Source organism: Podarcis erhardii (assembly GCF_964252035.2).
Source record: "Podarcis erhardii genome assembly, chromosome: 1".
NCBI lineage: Eukaryota > Metazoa > Chordata > Lepidosauria > Squamata > Lacertidae > Podarcis > Podarcis erhardii.
In genome coordinates, this window is record NC_138497.1 from 24,873,624 (window position 1) to 24,893,334 (window position 19,711).

The 19,711-nt window shown below is 43.7% G+C and overlaps 1 protein-coding gene across 7 annotated transcripts in view; it reads left to right on the plus strand.

Annotated features, from left to right (window-relative positions):
• Window positions 1-19,711, plus strand: part of PTPN21 (protein tyrosine phosphatase non-receptor type 21) — a 49,820-nt gene that overhangs the window by 25,088 nt on the left and 5,021 nt on the right. Inside the window, exons 8-19 of one of the 7 annotated variants that reach the window (XM_081869131.1) lie at window positions 664-752; window positions 1,094-1,181; window positions 1,647-1,726; window positions 3,780-3,881; window positions 5,834-5,894; window positions 8,098-8,188; window positions 9,288-10,756; window positions 12,586-12,726; window positions 13,716-13,937; window positions 15,669-15,797; window positions 17,244-17,478; window positions 19,014-19,174. In XM_081869131.1, the coding sequence (XP_081725257.1) occupies window positions 664-752; window positions 1,094-1,181; window positions 1,647-1,726; window positions 3,780-3,881; window positions 5,834-5,894; window positions 8,098-8,188; window positions 9,288-10,756; window positions 12,586-12,726; window positions 13,716-13,937; window positions 15,669-15,797; window positions 17,244-17,478; window positions 19,014-19,174 (2,868 nt within the window). The remainder of the gene's footprint in view (window positions 1-663; window positions 753-1,093; window positions 1,182-1,646; window positions 1,727-3,779; window positions 3,882-5,833; window positions 5,895-8,097; window positions 8,189-9,287; window positions 10,757-12,585; window positions 12,727-13,715; window positions 13,938-15,668; window positions 15,798-17,243; window positions 17,479-19,013; window positions 19,175-19,711) is intronic. The other 6 variants (XM_081869132.1, XM_081869133.1, XM_081869134.1 and 3 more) reach the window with 6 other exon arrangements.

Consider the following 19,711-nt stretch of genomic DNA (forward strand, 5'->3'; position numbering starts at 1 on the left):
CCAAATAATAAACACAAAGCCATAAATTTAAAAAGGTCTTCTTGCTTTATACCAAACTTCTCGTCCACTCCTTACTTCAGTTACTCATCACTAACTTGCTGCCGAAACATAGCAGATTATTAACAGAATTTAAATTTTTTTTATCTATCTTGGGTCTCGCATCAGACTTAAAACTGCTACTGAAATTACTCAAACGCTGCAACAGAGTTTAAACTGCAACAGTTGTTTTTCTAATATATTTTGAAGACTACCCATTTTGAGATAAATACTTGTTTTGGGTTGTTCTTTATTCTTTCAGGCATATTATCTAGTTCTGCATATTCAACCAACTTTTGAATCCATTCTAGCCTTGAAAGAACTTTATAACTCTTCCAGTTTGCTGCAATAAGAACTCTTGCTGCGAGCGTGGCATATAAAAAGATCTCTCTTACATTTTTGGGAATATCTGAGTCTGTAATTCCCAGAAAAAGGCTTCTGGTTTTTTTTATTAAAGGAGATATTGAGCATTTCCATTTTTAATACATCTAATGAGCTTACTTTGCATTGTTGGTGCAAATTTAGAGCACAAACATGGGAGCAGGGTGCTGTGGGCAGGGTATGACGAATGAAGCTATTTTCGCAAGGAAAAGGGTGCAAGCGATATGCAATTTCTGTATCTTTCAGGACAGCCAAGGAAGTGACATATTCATCGGAGCTTGTCTTGATGGAATCTTTGTGAAACACAAAAATGGCCGGCCTCCCGTCATCTTTAGGTGAGCTCATTTCCTGTGATGGTGATTCTTTTAAGAGTCTTTCTCCCTTAACCTTTAGGTGCCCAGTCATGTGGTCATTTCATACCTTGTGATTCCCTGTGTTGCAGATGCATGTGTGCATGCAAGCAAGCATCGAACCAACCAAATCATAAGACCCCCTAAAGCAGAAACTTTTCAAAGTAGCTAAGAATTTTTGCAACTATGTGGGAAATGGCATGGCGAATTCAGATCCCCTCTTATACACGTGCAGTTAAAGCAGAGTGCTTTGTGAGGTCTCTCTCTCTCTCTCTCTCTCTCTCTCTCTCTCTCTTACACTCTCTTCTTTCCTTACCCCTGCCTAGGTGGCATGACATTGCTAACATGTCCCACAACAAGTCCTTTTTTGCATTAGAATTGGCAAATAAAGAAGAGACTATCCAGTTCCAAACTGTAAGTGAGTGAGATTTTATTCATATGCATTTTAAATAAAATGTATGGCATGAGAAAGAAGGCATAAATCATCTGTTGGCTTTTAGATATCAGACCTTTGTAGACCCGAACTGTGGTCTTTTAAATGTGTTTGTGGGAGGGGGGAGGGCTTACTGGTGTTTTCCCGTTGTTGTTGTTGTTGTTGTTTGTTTTATGTATTTTGAGTTTTCTTTTTGTATTTTTATTTTGGAAATAGCCCAGTGATCTTCAGATGAAGGGCTGTATATAAATTTAATTAACAACAACAACAACAATGGCTGAGTGGGATTCTCTTCCTTTCCACTGTCCTTGAGTTTATGCAGCAAGAAGATAGGCCAAAGCTGGCCCTTACTTTGGTCCTGAGAATCCTCTTAGTAGGGAAGTGATTTGAAAGAGATGCATCTAGCCACTCGTTTTGTCTTACATACAATCTCTTTTGTTTAACAGGAAGACATGGAAACGGCAAAATATGTGTGGAGGATGTGTGTGGCCAGGCACAAATTTTATAGACTAAATAAATGTAGTCTGTAAGTATAATAATCCTTTAGTGAATCTCTCTTCTCATTAATTTATATTCTGTACTTTACTACTTGAACACCTTAACCAAATAGCTTTGTTTCTGAGTGCAGACTCCTGAGACTGAACATATTTTTCAGCATTCAAACAGGAGCCTTATCTGAGGCCACAGAAGTCTTATTCTTGGTGCTGAATCTAAGAATAATGTATTGCAGTGGTTTTCAACCAGTGTGCCGTGGCACCCTGGGGTGCCTTGAATGATGGCCAGGGGTGCCACGGGCAACACTGGCCTCTGTCCCTCTTTCCTTTCCTCCTTCTTCTCATGCCCTCTTGCATCTCTGTCTCCCAAAGGCTTGCACAGCTGTTTATTGCAGCAGCCCTGACTATAAGCTCTGCAAGTGAATGCTACCTCTGGGAGGGCACCTCTCTTTGGGTGGGGGCCGAGCAGCTCAGAGACCAGGGATGGCAGCAGCTGCCTCGAGGCCTCCCAAGGAGAGAGGAAAGAAGGGGAGGCTAAGGGAACACGCTACAAAGGAGGGTGTTCAAAAATGGGTGAGATGCTGCTAGCTCTGCAGACAAGGGGTGACATAACTGGGCTCCTGAACCCCACAGTGGTGCTGCAGAAGAAATGTAGTTGGTCAAGGGAGCCGTGGACTCAAAAAGCTTGAAAACCTCTGATGTACTGGATCCAAAGTACCTTGGGTTAAGGGTGCTTAAAGAATTCTGTTTTTGTGAATTCCAGAGCAAACTGTCTACACACCTTCTGGAATAATGTGTGGATCAGAATGTAATTATCCTTCAAGTTTCACAGTCCTCCTACTGTATAATAAGAAAGTCCAGTGCTATAAAATGGGCTTTGTGCAGGGGTGGTTAGCCAACAGCCCTCCAGGCATTTTTGGACTCCCAACTCCCATCAGACTAGCTAACGACATTAGGAGGGCCACAGCTTCCTCACCCCCAGTGTAGTAGCAGATCAGCTCCCAGTGGACAGAGGTGCATGTCACAGGATTACCAAGATGACTCACAAAGGCTTGGTTCTCTTACTTGAAGTATAACAAGGTGCAAAAGTATTCCATTTATATGTCACGTGCTCCCATGAACCTGTTCCTATGAGGACTTTTGCCAGAGAGCGTCTGTGTTGTGGGAATGGTGCAGAGAGAATGGCATGGCATTTGGAAGAACTACCGTACAATTGATTGCCCGAAGAGGGATGGAGGAAGAGGCCAGAAATCCAAAATGGTGTCATTTGGGAAGAGGTTCAGTGCTATGTCTGTAGGAAGCAATGCTTGTTACAGTGCGGTGATGTTAGAGGTCACTGTCTCCCCCTTGTATCCACCATAGTTTAAACAAGCCACTTTGTTAAAGCTCTACCAGGAACAGTTTCAAGAAATTACTCTTAATTTTCATTATAATTTTACCAGAACACTTTTATAGAAATATGGGAATTTTTGTTGAAGGGTGGTCAAAAAATATAATAATGAATAGTTTATTTTATTACTGTGAACACGATCCGTTTATTATTGCTTTGCAATATTATGGTATAATAAATGTCAAATGTCGACAACACTAACTCAAGTCCCTTAAAAAAACCACCCATAGCCAAATAAATCTATCTCCTCCCTTCTATTGGGTTTCAAATACAATAAGATTTGAGGTGGGGAAACTGTGATGTACCTGAGCATCGTTTTGTCTGTCCTTGTTTCTTTAAGATACACAACTAGCATTTTTTCTTCTAGCTTTGTGGACTAGGAACTTATTTGCTGTAAAACAGGAACAGAGACTCTTTGACTCCTAACTCATGCCTGCTGTCCAAAAACACATGACCTCAGAAACCACATGTTTTCCATCCCTGTCGTAGACTAATCAAATCATTTTCCTATAGACTGCTTTATTTTTCAATTTGTGATTATAGGAGGGACTGGGTGATCATGACCATAGGAGCACCCTTGAGAAACCCACCTGACAATCTCTTGAAATGTCTCCTCCATTGATAACAAGCATCCTTTTTGTTATAAATGTGTTGTTTCATTGTCTACATTTTGTCTGCATGTACCTTGTCTTTAGAGACTCCCCAGATTCTCCGCCTGAGGAAGGCTCTCAGAAATCTTTCCTCATTCTTTCCTTTCCACGCTTTCCAATCCTTTCTCGTCCTTCTCTGCTCAAAGGGTGAGCCAGTAAACATTCTTTCTTTCCTTTTGTGTTCTTTGCATGCGACGTATTTGTACTGCTCCCCTGTTAGCTCCCATGGCACCAACACAATGCAGTCGTGCATTGCTCAACTCTCGGAGGCAGCGTATCTCTGAATATCATTGCTGGGCATCAGATGTTGTGGGGGAGCACTTGAGTTCTGTTTTTTGGGCTTCCCATGGGCATGTGATTGGCCGCTGCGAGAACAGGACCCTGGACATGAGCAGACTGCGAGGGTGGGGTGAAAGAATTGCTTTGGGTTCAGGCCAAGCATATCTTGGCATGGGCAAGGCTTTTTTTCAGCTGGAACCCAGTTCCGGCACCTCTCAGGTGGGCACCATTGCCATTACAAGAGAACAAGGGAGCCGTTCATGTTGAGTTCCGGCACCTCTTTTTCTAGAAACATAGCACTGGGCATGGGCTTGTGCTGTTACAAACTGAACATGCCGGGTGGGACAGAAAGATTAATGAAACTGCATGATCCCCAAATTCAGCGTAAGTTAGTGCACCATAGGACCAATTTATGCAAGAAGTGGGGTATGCCTTTTGCAAGGTTCTGCACAGGTCACAACCTGATTCATTCCCATTGTCACAGGAGTGATTAGACCAGGAGTAATCTGCAGGTGATTAGACCAGGAGTAATCTGGCCGCCAAAAGTACCCATTATGTGTTCTTTTTGGCCAGTAGCTCTGTCTGGCAAGGAGCACAGCCGGGACTTTCTGCAACAACTGAAGCAGGAAGTGCCCTGAGACCTGATGGATCAGTTAATGCTGGTGTGTCATGAATGTGTCTTCCTTTTAGACGTGGTGGTCTTGCCTGTGGTTCTCTTCCCTGTCGCTTGCAGTGGCAGATGGGCTCAGAGCAGATGGGGGAAACAAATTAGATTGGGAGGCTCTGGAGGGGCTACAGAAGGAAAGGACTCAAATGGATTGAAAAGGCCAGGCAGGGATGCTTAAGGCAGCAGTAGATAACTTACGGTCCTTGATATGTTGCTGAGCTACAAGCCCCATCTCTGTTGACTGCTGGCCTTGCTGTTTGCAAGAGGTGAGGCTACAAAATTCCTGGTTGTAGTCTCTGCCATATTGCAGGAGTGCGACAGGAGTGTGTCCTACAAGCCAGGCAGGGCTTATTATTGGACATGGGTGTGCCTCTTCAAACAAGGAAAGCTCTCAAACAACTCCACTGTTACCAGCATGCTTGATCCACTCAGAGCTAAAGTATTAAATTGAGCAGCCTGGTCTATCTAATTAATAAAGACAAAGAACCAGATGTGTTTAAGGTTTACTTGGGAATTCACTAACTATGAACAAATATATCCTTGCGGCAAAACCTAACTATGCAATTATGAATACAGCTACAGTATGGGCAGGACTGCTTGAGGAATACTAGATAGAAGTGATAGAAGGTCTATGGATTTGAAATAAGCACTTAATAGAAATCTGGTATAGTCATGAATATTTGAATAGCACATCAAAATTTGAAGTCAATTAGAAATAAAAAAAATTGGGCACTTTACCTTCTACTCTCATACAAAAACCCTTCAAGTGTTTAATGGCATTGTAAAGCCAAGCAAAATGCTACTGTCTCCTTCGAGCAGATTTCTGGAAATCTGAGTTGTCCTCCCTTTGAACTCCTGGTGTTAATGCAATATATGCAAGATGAGCATTAATGCCACCGTTTCCTGATGGAGAAAGGATGTTAAAGTCACAACATTTTCTTTGATTTGCCTTTCTTAGTGGCCCCTCTCTTACAATGGAGTAACAGGCACTTCACATTTTCTGTCCCCAAGACTACAAGCCTAAACACACTTAACTGGGGGAAAAGTCCCTTTGAGCACAGTGAGACTTACTTTTGAGTATGCAAACATAGGAACGCACTGTCAATGACATTACTTCAAAATCTGTTTTTAAGTGTGTAACTTTGCTTTGTAGACAAGCTCAGGCGGTGACCGTGAATCCGGTTAGAAGAAGGTCCTCCTCCAGGATGTCTCTGGTAAGGTCTTTAGCTCCAAGCTCTTCCTTATTCTTTGAGGTTTCATTTAAAAGGTTATTAATTAAGGCGGAAAGGTTTCTCATTGGTTGAAGGGCTGTTGATAGGAGAAAGTAGAAAAAGCTAGAAAGGAACAATTTCCTTCGTGGTGGGTGGGCTGCTGACTCCTATGTGATAGAAGGTCTATGGATTTGAAATAAGCACTTAATAGAAATCTGGTATAGTCATGAATATTTGAATAGCACATCAAAATTTGAAGTCAATTAGAAATAAAAAAAATTGAGCACTTTACCTTCTACTCTCATACAAAAACCCTTCAAGTGTTTAATGGCATTGCAAAGCCATAAGAGAGGCCCCATTACCACCACCTGTTGGCTTTAGCAGTTTCTGCACCTCAGTTAAACTCACTTGTATCTTTCAAAAACTTCCACAAAGTCTTTAACCTCAGACCCCAAAGACAATTTTTGTTCTATGGCACAGCCCCCAAAGACAAAATTGCAATGCCCAAGTCATTATGTTTATGGACAGGGTCAAACAATCCCATATTCCACGACCAGCTGTTTCCTCTGCCTCATGAAACTTTACACAGATCAGTGTTAATCCTCCTGAATTTGAAAAGATTACTCTGAACAGCAGGTCCTGCAAAAGCCTTAATAGACTGGCTTGTTCCATCTACGTTTGCAGCTTGAAATACTCGTCAATTTCCACTTAACCCAACTTTTTTGCTTCCAGGGAGGACAATGGCAATAAAGCACCAATGTCTTTAAGTCTCAGGGCTTCCTTAGAATCCAACAGACACCCCCATTACTGCTTTCATGAATTCAAGAGCCATATTTCATTCATCAAATTGCATCCCATCCCTCTATTCTGACTCTGAATAATGATGATGATGATGATGATGATGATGATGATGATAATAATGATGATAATAATAATTTTTATTTATACCCCGCCCTCCCCAGCCAAGGCCGGGCTCAGAGCGGCTTACAAGCAATAATAAAAACAAGTTGAATGATTACAACTTAAAAACAAAATTAAAGTACAACATTAAAATATTGAAACATTAAAATATTAAAATGTAGCCTCATCGGAGGAGGAGAAGGCAAGGAAAAAATGACCAATGATTCTGCCAATGAATCAGTTCAGATTATTCTGTGAATATTCCTGCTTTTAGGCTAATCCCTTTAATTTCTAAAAAAATATCTAAACATCTTCCCTAGCTGTTCTTTTGCTGGGAGGAAGCTGTCTACACTCAAGTCCTCATAACACACTGTGACACAGCAGCTAGCGTAGTAAGTTCTTCCTTGTTAAGGTACAAAGGCTAGTTTTGCTATACTGTACTGACTCTATTGGATAATCTAGGTTTTGCACAACTGGAGTGAGTAATTTATTCATAATAGCCTCGAGTTGGCTGCTACATGCTTATTGGTTTAACATAGATACTGCTGATTGGATGATTGGCAGGTGCTCTTGGCTGCGCCCTGTCAACTTCAAGAGATGCATTTTGGCTACCTAAGGTAGTGTTTTCCTGATTCAGCAGTTTTCTTGCAGACTTGGGAATTTCAATAGGTGTGGGCTTCCCCCACCCCATCCCACAGCTGTGGACATCCTATTAGTTTCTAGTAAGTTAGGGTTGTCATACGTCCAGAATTTCTCGGACATAGCTGGGATTCGGCCATTGGAAACAGCGTCCAGGCAGAAATTGCTCTGGGGAAATCCTGATGTATGGCGACCCATGTCAGAAGTGTAGATTTTGGCAAATTCCCTATTAAAAAAGCTCAAATACTTCCTTAAAAAAAAACAAAAACAGATTTTGCAAAAAAACAAAAACAAAACATCAACGACTTTGGCCAAAAACTTTTTTTTTTTTTACAGATTTTGCTTTCACTTTGTGAAATATGACAACCCTAAATAAGTTAGCCAGTTAGAATGAACATTCCCTTTTATGTACAGCTCTCTCTTCCTCCAACGAGATATGTGAGGCAGCATGTGCTTGCAAATAACACTACATGCATCCTGGAGTGCTTTAAGTTATAATAAAAATAGTTTTAATAATAATAATTTTCTTATTTGTAGCCCACCCATCTGACTGGGCTTCCCCAGCCACTCTGGGCAGCTTCCAACTGGTATTAAAATATATATATAATCATAATTTTGTGTAGATCTCCCTTTAGTTTTACAATATCTTCTTCTTCTTTTTTTTTAGCAGCCCAAACCGCAGCCTTATATGATGGCTCCACCACCACCTCAGTTGCACTACAATGGACCCTATGCAGACCAGTATACATCTTCCCAAGGTAAAGGTTTAAGGTGCTTGGGAAACTTCAGTATTTTACTCTGCCAATAAAGGGGTTTGAGGAAAATTACATTATTGAATTGGAAGTGGTAGAGAAGAGACTGGGAGATCATTATACTGTTATTAATGTTATTAAGAATTAATATACTGTTATTGATGTTATTATCAATGTTATCAATGCATTCAGTGCCTGGATGGGAGAATGTGACCTGATTTGCATGTAACGCCAAGCCGAGGTTTATTAACAATGGATTATTGAACCGTGATTTGTTCGATTGTTTGATTGAACAATGCCCAATCGTTTAACTGTAGTCATGTTTTGACTTATAAACCTTGGTTTGTTTTATCTGTGCTTTGACATTGCACATGGACCTGTCATGAGTATGTCGTCTTATGCCAGGTCAGCCTACTTGTTCATTTAGACCAGAGTTTTCCCAACTAGGGTCTTTCCAGCTGTTGTTGGACTACAACGGCCATCATCCCTAGCCAGCAGGACCAGTGATCAGGTATGATGGGATTTGTAGCTGGAGATCCAAGTTTGAGAAACACTCATCTAGATTAACACTGCCTATTTTGATTGGCAGTAGGATCTCAGGCTAAGGTATGAGCCATCACTTGCTAACTGTTCCTTAAAACTGGAGGTACTGGAAATTGAAGCTGGGTAATGCTGCAAGACTGGGGACCTACTGGGCTCTTCCACTAGCTACGTTCCTTTCCCACAGTTGGAAGCAGTAAAGCTCCTGAATACCAGGAGAGTGCTTTTGCACTCTGGTCCCCTTGTAGGCTTCTCCTATTGCACCCAGTGTGAGAAAAGGATACTGGATTTATATAGGCCACTGCCTGATCCATCAGGCCGTTGTTATGTTTAGGCTGTTCTATGCAGTGGATTGAAATTAGACATTCAGCCCATTTTAGCTGTTGACCATGATGTTGTTAGATTAATTTGCTGATACGGAGAGAGGCACGATTCCGTTACCGATCTAAAAGCACACAATGCACATGGAGGAGAGGGGAGGTTGACACTTCGTTAACAACTATTACATGCCTTTTTTGGACTCTAATGTGTGTATTTCAGATGGACCCTAATGTGTGTATTTCAGATAACCTCTATGGGAATAACCAGAATGGCTATTACTGCCACTCTCAGACCAGCCTGGACAGGGCGCCGCATGACTACAATGGCAGAATCCGCAATGGCAGTGTCTACAGCGCTCACAGCACAAACTCGTTGAATAACCCACAACACTACATGCAGCCGTCGCCCATGTCCTCCAACCCAAGCATCACTGGCAGCGACGTCCTCCGGTCTGATTACGTCCCGTCACACCGGCACAGTGCCCTCATACCGCCTTCGTATCGGCCTACCCCGGATTATGAGACGGTGATGAAGCAGCTTAACCGGGGAATGATCCACTCAGACAAGCAGAGCCACTCAATGAGGAACCTTAACATCGGCAACTCCTACGCCTACAGTAGGCCCGACGCCATGGTTTACAGCCAACCTGAAATCCGAGAACATGCCAATTTTACCTCCCCTCATTCTGGCCACTACCCGTTCAACCTGAATTACAGTTTCCACAGCCAGTCGCCCTACCCCTATCCTGCCGAAAGGCGCCTGGTGGTTGGAGCGGTGAGCGTCCCTGAACTGACAAACGTTCAGTTACAGGCCCAGGAGTACCCTGCGCCAAACATCATGAAGACTCAAGTGTATCGCCCCCCTCCTCCTTACCCTCACCCGAGACCCGCCAACAGCACACCGGACCTTTCTCGGCACCTCTACATCAGCAGCAGCAATCCGGATCTCATTACCCGGCGGGTCCATCACTCGGTCCAGACGTTTCAGGAAGACAGTCTACCCGTCGCACATTCCCTCCAGGAAGTGAGCGAGCCCTTGACGTCGGCCCGGCACGCTCAGCTGCAGAAGAGGAACAGTATTGAGATAGCTGGCTTGGCCCACAACTTTGAGGCCATGAGGATTAAAGAGAGGACCATGTCAGCGTCAGCCGCGGACGTGGCCCCTCCAAAGGTGATACTTGCCAGCTCGCAGCCCACTGTTTTCTTGGAGAGGATGAAACAAGAGGAAAATGAGGAGCAAGAGGAAAACGTGAGCTATGGGCATAAGAAGTCTCTTTCAGATGCCACTATGCTCATTCACAGCAGCGAGGAAGAGGAAGAATTTGAAGACGAACACAAGGCCAATGCAACCCTCTCTCCCTTCATCAATGGGAAACCCCAGCTTCCTTCTGTCATGGGATGCTATCCTTCTGAATCCTTACTGAACTACCCCTACAGCTCCGTCACTTCACACCCTGGCCCTTTGCACATACACGAACCCAAGTTGCATATTACTGAGACTGAGAAGAGAGTAAAAGATGCGAGTCCTGCCCACATCATGGCTGACACTCAGGTACAGAGAAGAGGCGACGGACTGCTGACTCCGTCAGTGTCAGAGTCTGACTTAACAATGTCTGCAAGGTACAGGGTACGGAAGGATTCCGTAAAGAAGAGGCCTGTGTCTGAATTGCTTTCCGGGAAGAAGAACATAGTGGAAGGGCTTCCTCCTTTAGGGGTGAGTTTCTCTAGTCTAGGATGTCCCTCTTTTGTCTTTCTAGACGCTTGATCACACATTACATAGAACACAGGCAAGCAGTCTCTATGCATGTACAAATGTTTGTGTGGAAGCATGTACACTTGTTGATTTGTGCAGGCCAACTGACTGTATACAATATATGCGTGCATGTAATGTGAGTTTTACATATATATGCCATCACGTGTTAATATGGTTAATAGCTCCCAAACAAGCTAGGATATAAAGTCTGCTTCAAACAATAACTTTGTGTCTTGACGAGTTTGGAAGCCAATAACGTCTGCAATTTCTACTTCATATTAAAGATCACCTGCCAACATACATGCTCAGCTGGCATAATCCTAAGGAGTCTCACCATTTTGCTTGTTTGCTAGGCTTTGAAAGGCTGAATTCTCTGGGTTGGGAATTGTTACTTGCCTGCCAATAAAAAACGTTCAAATTTCTGGCAGCTAAATGTTGAAAGGTATTTGACAGGTTGTATTTAGGGCTGTGTGTATTCCACAGAAGTGCAGGAAATCTGCAGAATGTGATATTGGCTGAAAGGCAACAATTCTTTGAATACATCTTTGTCCCAGAAACAGGATCAATTCTGCAAAGCAGTAAAAATTGCTGTGTCTACTGTGCAAAATGAGAGTAGGAAATCTGCTTCTTCTGTAGCAGAATGTTTGTTTGTCCCATGCATACCTTTGTATATGAAGTCGGGGGGCAGTGAAGAGAGTGTTTTTGTAAAGTGCTTTGACAGGCTATTGTTATTAATTTACAATCAAGTGGTATATAAATTTTGTGGAATAAGCAAACCAGATGTTCCTTCACACTTTCCTCTTAATTTCCATTTGTCTAGTTCAGGAATGGGAAACCTGTGCCTCTAGAGACAGTTTGTTGCACTCCAACTCCCATCAGCCGCAGGGATGATTAGAGTTGTAGTTCATCAACATCTGGAGGCCCACAGGTTCCACATTCCTGCTCTGTGCTAACTGATTCCAGTTGTGCACATTTAGGCTGTTCAAACCTCACTGTAAGCCAATGTGGTGCAGTACAGTGGTACCTTGGTTTACAACCATAATCCGTTCCGGAGGTCCGTTTATAAACCAAAACAGGTTGTAACCCAAGGCGCGCTTTCGCCAATGGGGCCTCCAAAAAAATTTGTTCGTAATGCAAAAAAAAAGGGTTGTAATCCAAAAAAGGTTGCAAACCAGGACACACACTTCTGGGTTTGACATGTTTGTAATCCAAAACGTATGCAAACCAAGGCATATGTAAACCAGGGTACCACTGTAGTTAGAATACTGATGTTTGGGGGAGGAAGACCTAGGTCCACGGTTTGGGCCAGTCACACATACTAGCCTCAGCTGTAAAAACCTCACAGGGTTGTTTTTGTGAGTATAAATGAAAGCAGCAGGCACACATCTGCTCACCCTGAGCTGGGAAAGAAGGGCAAGAAGAAAATAATAAAAGTCACTGGGACCTATGCAACTTGGGTGCACGATTTTGCTGTCCTGCACTAATTTTTGGACTGTAGCCTGTGGCTGTTCATGAAAGTCCATTGTCTGCAACGATCCTTTCTCTCTAAGGTCTGTTTATCCTTCCTATGAAGTTTCGAAAACCTGAGGAATGAAGACAGACCAGGTGGAAAGAATGTTGCTTTGCTACTGCAGTCTCTGTAGGGTTCTGTTGGCCAGAGGAGGCAAGGGCTGGCGGTTCTTCCCTTTTTGAGATGAGCCCCCTCCCCTCCGCACTCTGCCACCCACCCTAGCACTTTCATTTGAGCCAGGTTTCTGCTGCAGCACATTGTCAGGTTGCCTTGTTTCCAGCAGGTCATGAAAAAGAACAGAGCCGAAGCCAAGAAAATGGGACCTTTGAAGTTAGCTGCTCTAAATGGACTGACGTTATCTCGGCTGCCGCTGCCAGACGAAGGAAAGGAGGAACCTGCCAGAGCAACAAACGATGAACGGGTTGGTTTGATGTTTTCTTTGAGCTATATGTTAAAAAGGTTTCATATTCAGTTCCCGTAGTTGCAGAATCCTGGTTGCCGCCAAGCAGAAGTTTTATCCAAGTAAAGGCATCAGGATTTGGTTTTATTTCTTCACCAAGTTTGGAATAAAAGTGTCAGGTGCTTTTTATTGCCACTGGTTTTGTACATTTTCTTGGTCCAGCTCTGTGGTTTTGAGATATTGTATTCCGCAGATGTGTAGAGAATGGCCATGGGGGTCCTTATAAAGCAGAAACCTTAAGTTGCGTTTTTGTTTTGGATCTTAGTATTAATGAGCTGCATGGTTGTTTTAAACAGATTTTATGGTGGCGCTGTGGGTTAAACCACAGAGCCTAGGACTTGCCGATCAGAAGGTTGACGGTTCAAATCCCCGTGATGGGGTGAGCTCCCGTTGCTCGGTCCCTGCTCCTGCCCACCTAGCAGTTCGAAAGCACATCAAAGTGCAAGTAGATCAATAGGTACCACTCCGGCGGGAAGGTAAACGGCGTTTCCGTGCTCTGCTCTGGTTCGCCAGAAGCGGTTTGTCATGCTGGCCACATGACCCAGAAGCTGTACGCCGGCTCCCTTGGCCTATAGAGTGAGATGAGCGCCGCAGTCCCAGAGTTGGTCACAACTGGACCTAATGGTCAGGGGTCCCTTTACCTTTTATAGTTTTAAATCTATTAATGTTTATCCGCTTTTTAATATTCTTTTTCTGTGTTCTTTGCGGTCCTTGTCCTGTCAAGAAAAAAGGCGAGATATAAACAACAATAATAGTTTTATTACAACCACCAGCTTTTTAATTAATTTGTGTTTGTGTGTTTGTGTGATTTTTAAAATTCTATAAGCCTACTTGAGAGCACACCATAAAAAGGCAACTTAAAAGTTTTTTTGGGGGGAATTAAAAAATAGAGCACGCACACAGAGGCAGACATCTGTTGAAAAGCAATAAAACGTGTTCTTTCTTTCTAGTGTAAAGGTCTGGAACAAGGGTTGGAACAAGGGATGGTGTTTACAGAATATGAGCGGATCCAGAAGAAAAGGCTCCTGGATGGGGACTGTTCAATTGCCCGCCTTCCAGAAAACGCAGAAAGGAACAGGTTTCAGGATGTGCTTCCTTATGACGACACCCGAGTAGAGCTGGTCCCTACTAAAGAAAACAATACGGGTTATATCAATGCTTCCCACATTAAGGTGAGCTCAGGAAGTAATGGGAATGTTTTCCAGAATGATTTCTTTCACCTATCTGTGACCTTTCTTGTGAAACGCTTTTTAAAAATTAAAAGTCAAAGCATGCCACAGGCTTGTTTAACTGGATGGCGTTAGGGATGGTGCAGAGGAGCAGGAGCACTGGAGAATGTTACTTTTCTTAGTGGACAAAAGGAACTGATAAAACATCTGCTGTACATCCAACATGCCACTTGCCATCATTTATTTTCCGCAAGGCTAGGCTAGGTAGAAAAAAGAGCCTACATTCTTTGCATTTTCTGATCCTTTTGACTTATCCTACCTCAGAGCGTATCTATCAAAAAGTAGGTTTTAGCTTAGAGCCTTTTGCTTATTCTCAGTAGGGATTATCTTGGAAGTTGAACTTTTCAGAATCTCTGTCTTTGAACTAACTCAGTGCAGGCCCATATTATGAATTTATCAGGGGCCTGGGCCCTACCATAAAGCAGACTGAGGCAGCTGCCTCAGGAAGCTGATTTGAGGTATCCTGAAAGGGCAACAACTTTTAGTTATCTGATTTACTATTTTTCTATTTTTCACTGGCAGAGAGGGGCAATTGTGGATTTTTTTTTTGTCTTGGGTGCCAGAAACAAAACCTAGGCCGGCCTTGCATACAATTCTCTTTTGACTTGGGGGCACCTTTTGCTGTTTTGCCTCAGGCAGCAAAGTGTCTTGAGCTGGCCCTGCTTATCAGTCAACCTTCCTTCACTCTGAAGTGATCTGAGGCGTATTATGATACTGCCTGAGGGTTATGGCTCTGCCAAGCATGTTCTGAGCTTTTCTAGTTGCTGGGAAGGTGACAACAGTCAAGGAAGAGGCCCTTACCCGTGTTCTGTTCTCATCATTATGATACGCTGGGGTGGTATGAATTGTCTATTTTGGGGATTAAATGTGAAGAGAGGAAATAATATGGCAGGAACAAAAGGTATACAGGTTGATCAGTGCTGACTGACTTCCACCTCTCCATTTTTAAATCAGAGGGTGATATCTAATGTTTACCATGCTCTGACAAATCCAGTGAAATTAATAGCTTAAGTTACTTAGGTCTGTTGATTTTAGTGGGTCTGCTCTGAGTATGGCAAACACTGGGTATTTCCCAAAACCATGGAATTTTAGAGTTGGAAAGGTACCCAAGGGTCATCTAATCCAACCGCCTGCAATGGAAGAATCTCAGCAAAAACATCCATGACAGATGGCTATCCAACCTCTGCTTAAAAACCTCCAAAGAAGGAGAGTCCACCACTTCCTGAGGAAGTCCATTCCACTGTCAGAAAGTTATTCCTGACGTTTAGTCAGAATCTCCTTTCTTGTAACTTGAAGATAATGATTTGAGTTCTACCCCTGGAGCAGGAGAAAACAAGCTTGCTCCATCTTCCTTTATTTTATTTTATTTTATTTTATTTTATTTTATTTTATTTTATTTTATTTTATTGAATTGAATTGAATTGAATTGAATTTATATACCTCCCTATGCCCAGAGGTCTCAGGGCGATTCACAGAATATGGGTGTTCCCTGTGACAGCCCTTGAGATATGTGAAGATGGCTATCCTATCTCCTCTCAGTCTCCACGTTTCCAGGCTAAGCATACCCAGCTCCTTCAACCGTTCCCCATAAGGCCTGGTTTCCAGACCTGTTGCTGCTGTTTCCTTTCAAGTCTTACAATCCCCTGCATCATTTTTTCCATTTCTTTTTCTTAGGTCTGCGTTGGGGGCATGGAGTGGGATTATATTGCTACCCAAGGTCCTTTGCAGAATACATGCCAAGATTTCTGGCAGATGGTGTGGGAGCAAGGGGTTGCCATTATAGCCATGGTGACTGCAGAAGAGGTGGGTACTTGCGACACTTCTGGGGAGGGAATAAGCTTGGAAACTGCTGTCTTCATGGCGCTGACTCTGAACGACCTTCCTCTGTGCAAGAGCATAATAAACACGAAGCGACTTGATTATGTATGAATGTACCGACCAAAGGAACATGGGAGGCTATCTTATACCAAGGCGGACCAATGGTCCAACTTCCTCAGTATTGTCCACACTGACTGACCACAGTTCTCCAGAGTTTCCCCCCAGTTAAGAACATAAGAAGAGCCTGCTGGATCAGGCCAATGGCCCATCTAGTTGAGCATCCTGTTCTTACAGTGGCCAAACAGTTGCCTGTGGGAAACCTGCAAGAGGGATTTGAGCTTTAGAGCACACTACCCTCCTGTGGTTTCCAGAAACTGGTATTCAGAAACATGGCAGAGCACAGCCGTCATGGCCGCCAATAGCCACTGATAGTCTTAGCTGTAGCCAGGGTTTGAAGCTGGGCCATTCTCCATGCAGAGCAGACCCTCTGCCTCTGAGGTATGGCCCTTTCCTTCCAGTCTAATTTTGACTGACCAGGTCTGACAGGGCAGTGTAGAAGGGCCCATGTAGTTTAGTGGCTAGTGGGGAAATCAAGCTTCAGATCTTCATTCCCTGGGCGACTTTGGGACATGCCCCTCTTTAACAGCCCCAACATACCGTATTAGCCTGAATATAAGCCACACCCACAAATAAGCTGCACCTTTAAAATTTAGGGTGGGGGGGAGAGACAATACCAGAATATAAGCCGTTCCCTTAAAATTGGGTTACAGGCTGAAAATCGCTGCGGTTGGTAGAATTATAACTACAAACCAATTTAAGCCTTTGATCTTGCAAGCCTGCAAGAGTTACCATGCAATTGCTAAAATCGCAAATTGCTATTCAATTGCTACAATTCCGCAGGCACTGAAGCTCGCAAATCGGCAATACAGTGGTACCTCAGGATGCGAATGGGATCTGTTCCGGAGCCTCGTTCACATCCTGAATAGAACGTAAGACGTGTCTGCGCATGTGTGGGTCGCGTTTCGCCGCTTCCGCACATGCACGTGACGTCATTTTGACTGTCTGCGCGAGCGGCGCAACCCGAAAATAGTTATCCTGAAGCGCATTTATCCTGAGGTATGACTGTAAAACATTTTTTTGTTCCGCTTTACCGTATGTCTGTTTCAGCAGTGATATCGTAAAAGCAATTTTTTTGTAAGGTTGTGAATACAAGCTGCACTTTTTACGGTCAGAATTTGGAAAGAAAGTGTGGCTTATCTTCGGGCCAATACGGTACCTCTCAGGATCGTTGTGAGGTTGGAATGAAGGGGGGGGGGGGAGAGGCTGTATCTAAATTTCGAAAATAATAAATCCCAAGTCCTTTTTGAAACAACTATGTTTCTGTGGAAGGGCACATGGGAGCTTTCTGTTGACGAAGCTTAATGTTTCCAGGAGGGATGCCGAGAGAAAAGCTTCCGATACTGGCCGCGGCTTGGCTCGAGGCACAACACGGTGACGTACGGGAGATTCAAGATCACCACCCGATTCCGAACGGACTCTGGCTGTTACGCCACGACAGGCCTGAAGATCAAGCACCTCCTCACAGGGCAAGAGAGAACGGTTTGGCACCTTCAGTACACAGACTGGCCGGAGCACGGCTGCCCAGAGGACATAAAAGGGTTTCTTTGTAAGTGTTTCTGAGGGGTTTTCTTGTCTTTGGTTGTGGTAAATGACTCCTTTCTTGGGAACTAGGTGTCAAGAGATGCTATGGAAATGTCTTTTGTGGCTAGAAGTACCCCGCTCCCACCTGCCAAGTAAAGAATTTGCGTTGTTTTTGCTTTGCCCACTTTTGCTCAAGTTTTGGTGTGATCTGGGGATGGTCTTGAAAAGCACATAATAAGGCAAGCGTCCTGAAAGGGCCAAATGCTGGCCAGGGCACAACCTGGGAATGCTCCCGTGTTCTGCCATGAGTTATTTTGAAGAAGGGAGAGATAGAAATAATTTTTGGGGTGTGGCAGCAGAGCAGATGCCACTCCATGGGGAGAACAAACCAGAGTCATGACCTCACAAACAAACCAGAGCCAGTATGGTGTAGTGGTTAAGAGCAGGGGACTCGTAATCTGGGGAACCGGGTTCGTGTCTCCGCTCCTCCACATGCAGCTGCTGGGTGACCTTGGGCCAGTCACACTTCTCTGAAGTCTCTCAGCCCCTCTCACCTCAGTTTGTTGTGGGGGAGGAAGGGAAAGGAGATTGTGAGCTGCTTTGAGACTCCTTCGGGTAGTGATAAAGCGGGATATGAAATCCAAACTCTTCTTCTTCTTCTCACCATGGAGAAAGCCCTTCTGTGAGCCTCCTGACTACAAATCCTCATGGGGACTGGAAGTAAGGCCTCTAGGGACCGGAAGTAAGAATCCTGGTGGCTAAGTACTGGAAAGGGAATCGGTTACCCACTAGGGGAGAGTGGCTATGTAAGCTTTCAGAATACTTAGAATTAGCCAAATTGACAGACATAATAAGACAAAAACCAAAAAGTGAAGTAAAAAAAGAATGGGAGTGCCTAAATGAATACCTCAAAAGTCAAGGTTTGAGGACAGAAATCTGGCTGAGTCTGGAATAACCTTGTGAAGCGAAAGGATATGAAAGAGGGATTTATATCTAGATGTTAGGATAGAGATGATAAAGAAAACAGGAAAACAGGAAGACACAATGAGAGATAAAGGAGGTGCTGTGGGATTGGTGGAAGTCAATGTCTTGTTGTGGTTTTAGTGTTTATAATATTAACTTGTAAGATATGGATTTGTTTTGTTGTTGCTTTCTTTAGTTTTTGACTGTTGATTTTTGTGTGTTGTGTATTGTTATTTTTCGATATCTTTCGTGTTGTTGTTTAAAATACTAATTAAAAAGAAAAAAGGAAGTGAGGCCTCCTCACCCTCTCCCGATCTTAAGGATTAATCAAGTTGGTTGATATTGGAGTTGAGGTGCTCCCACAGATATTTGGGCCTTGAGCCATTTGGGGCTTTATAATCCATTAGCAGCATGTGGAATTGGGTCTGGTAGCTTATAAGCATCTTTAAGGAATGGCATTGCATTCTGAGTGGACATGTCTCATTTGCCTTGTCTGCTACCCTGACTTAATTGGCTGTCGCTTCCTGTACTTGGTTGCGTTGTTGCCTAGTTTAAATAATTTCTCTCTTCTTTCCTCTTTTCTGTTGGATCTGACAGCATACTTGGAAGAGATACAGTCAGTCCGGCGCCATACAAACAGCACTGCGGACCCCACAGCCCCCAACCCTCCCCTGCTGGTGCATTGCAGTGCTGGCGTTGGGAGAACTGGCGTGGTCATCTTGTCGGAGATTATGATTGCCTGCTTGGAGCACAATGAGGTTATTATTTCTTGGCCTTTTAAAACTCTGGCGTGTGTGTTGGGGAGTTTGATCAGGGGGTCCACAGAGCATGGGGGTAGCCAATTCCCCTCCCATGCGGTGATGTCAAGGAGCAGCACTAGGGGTGCTGTTTTCCTGTTCATCATCCCTGTCCTGCCGCGAAGTAGCAAAGCCTACCAATTGCTTCACCAAATTTTGCATTCTTGGAGATGGGAGCTTTGACAGAGCGTGATCTGGCAGGGATCAAAGGCAGGGAGCATTAATGAAACTCATCCCAGTTCTAGCAATCTGGGAATGACTAACTTTATGCCCAAGGTTTCAAAGCATCCTTTTCACCACCTTCTATTATTTGCAGTCTATGTACATGATATGCATAGTGCTGCACAACGAAACGCATTGAAACTAATTTCTTCTGAGAATATTATTTAATTAAATTTGTATACCGCCCTTCATCTGTAGATCTCAGGGCAGTTCATAGCGTTGAAGGACAGTTTCCTGTCCTCTCCTGCACTCACCTGTGACACCTCCCTCCCCCCC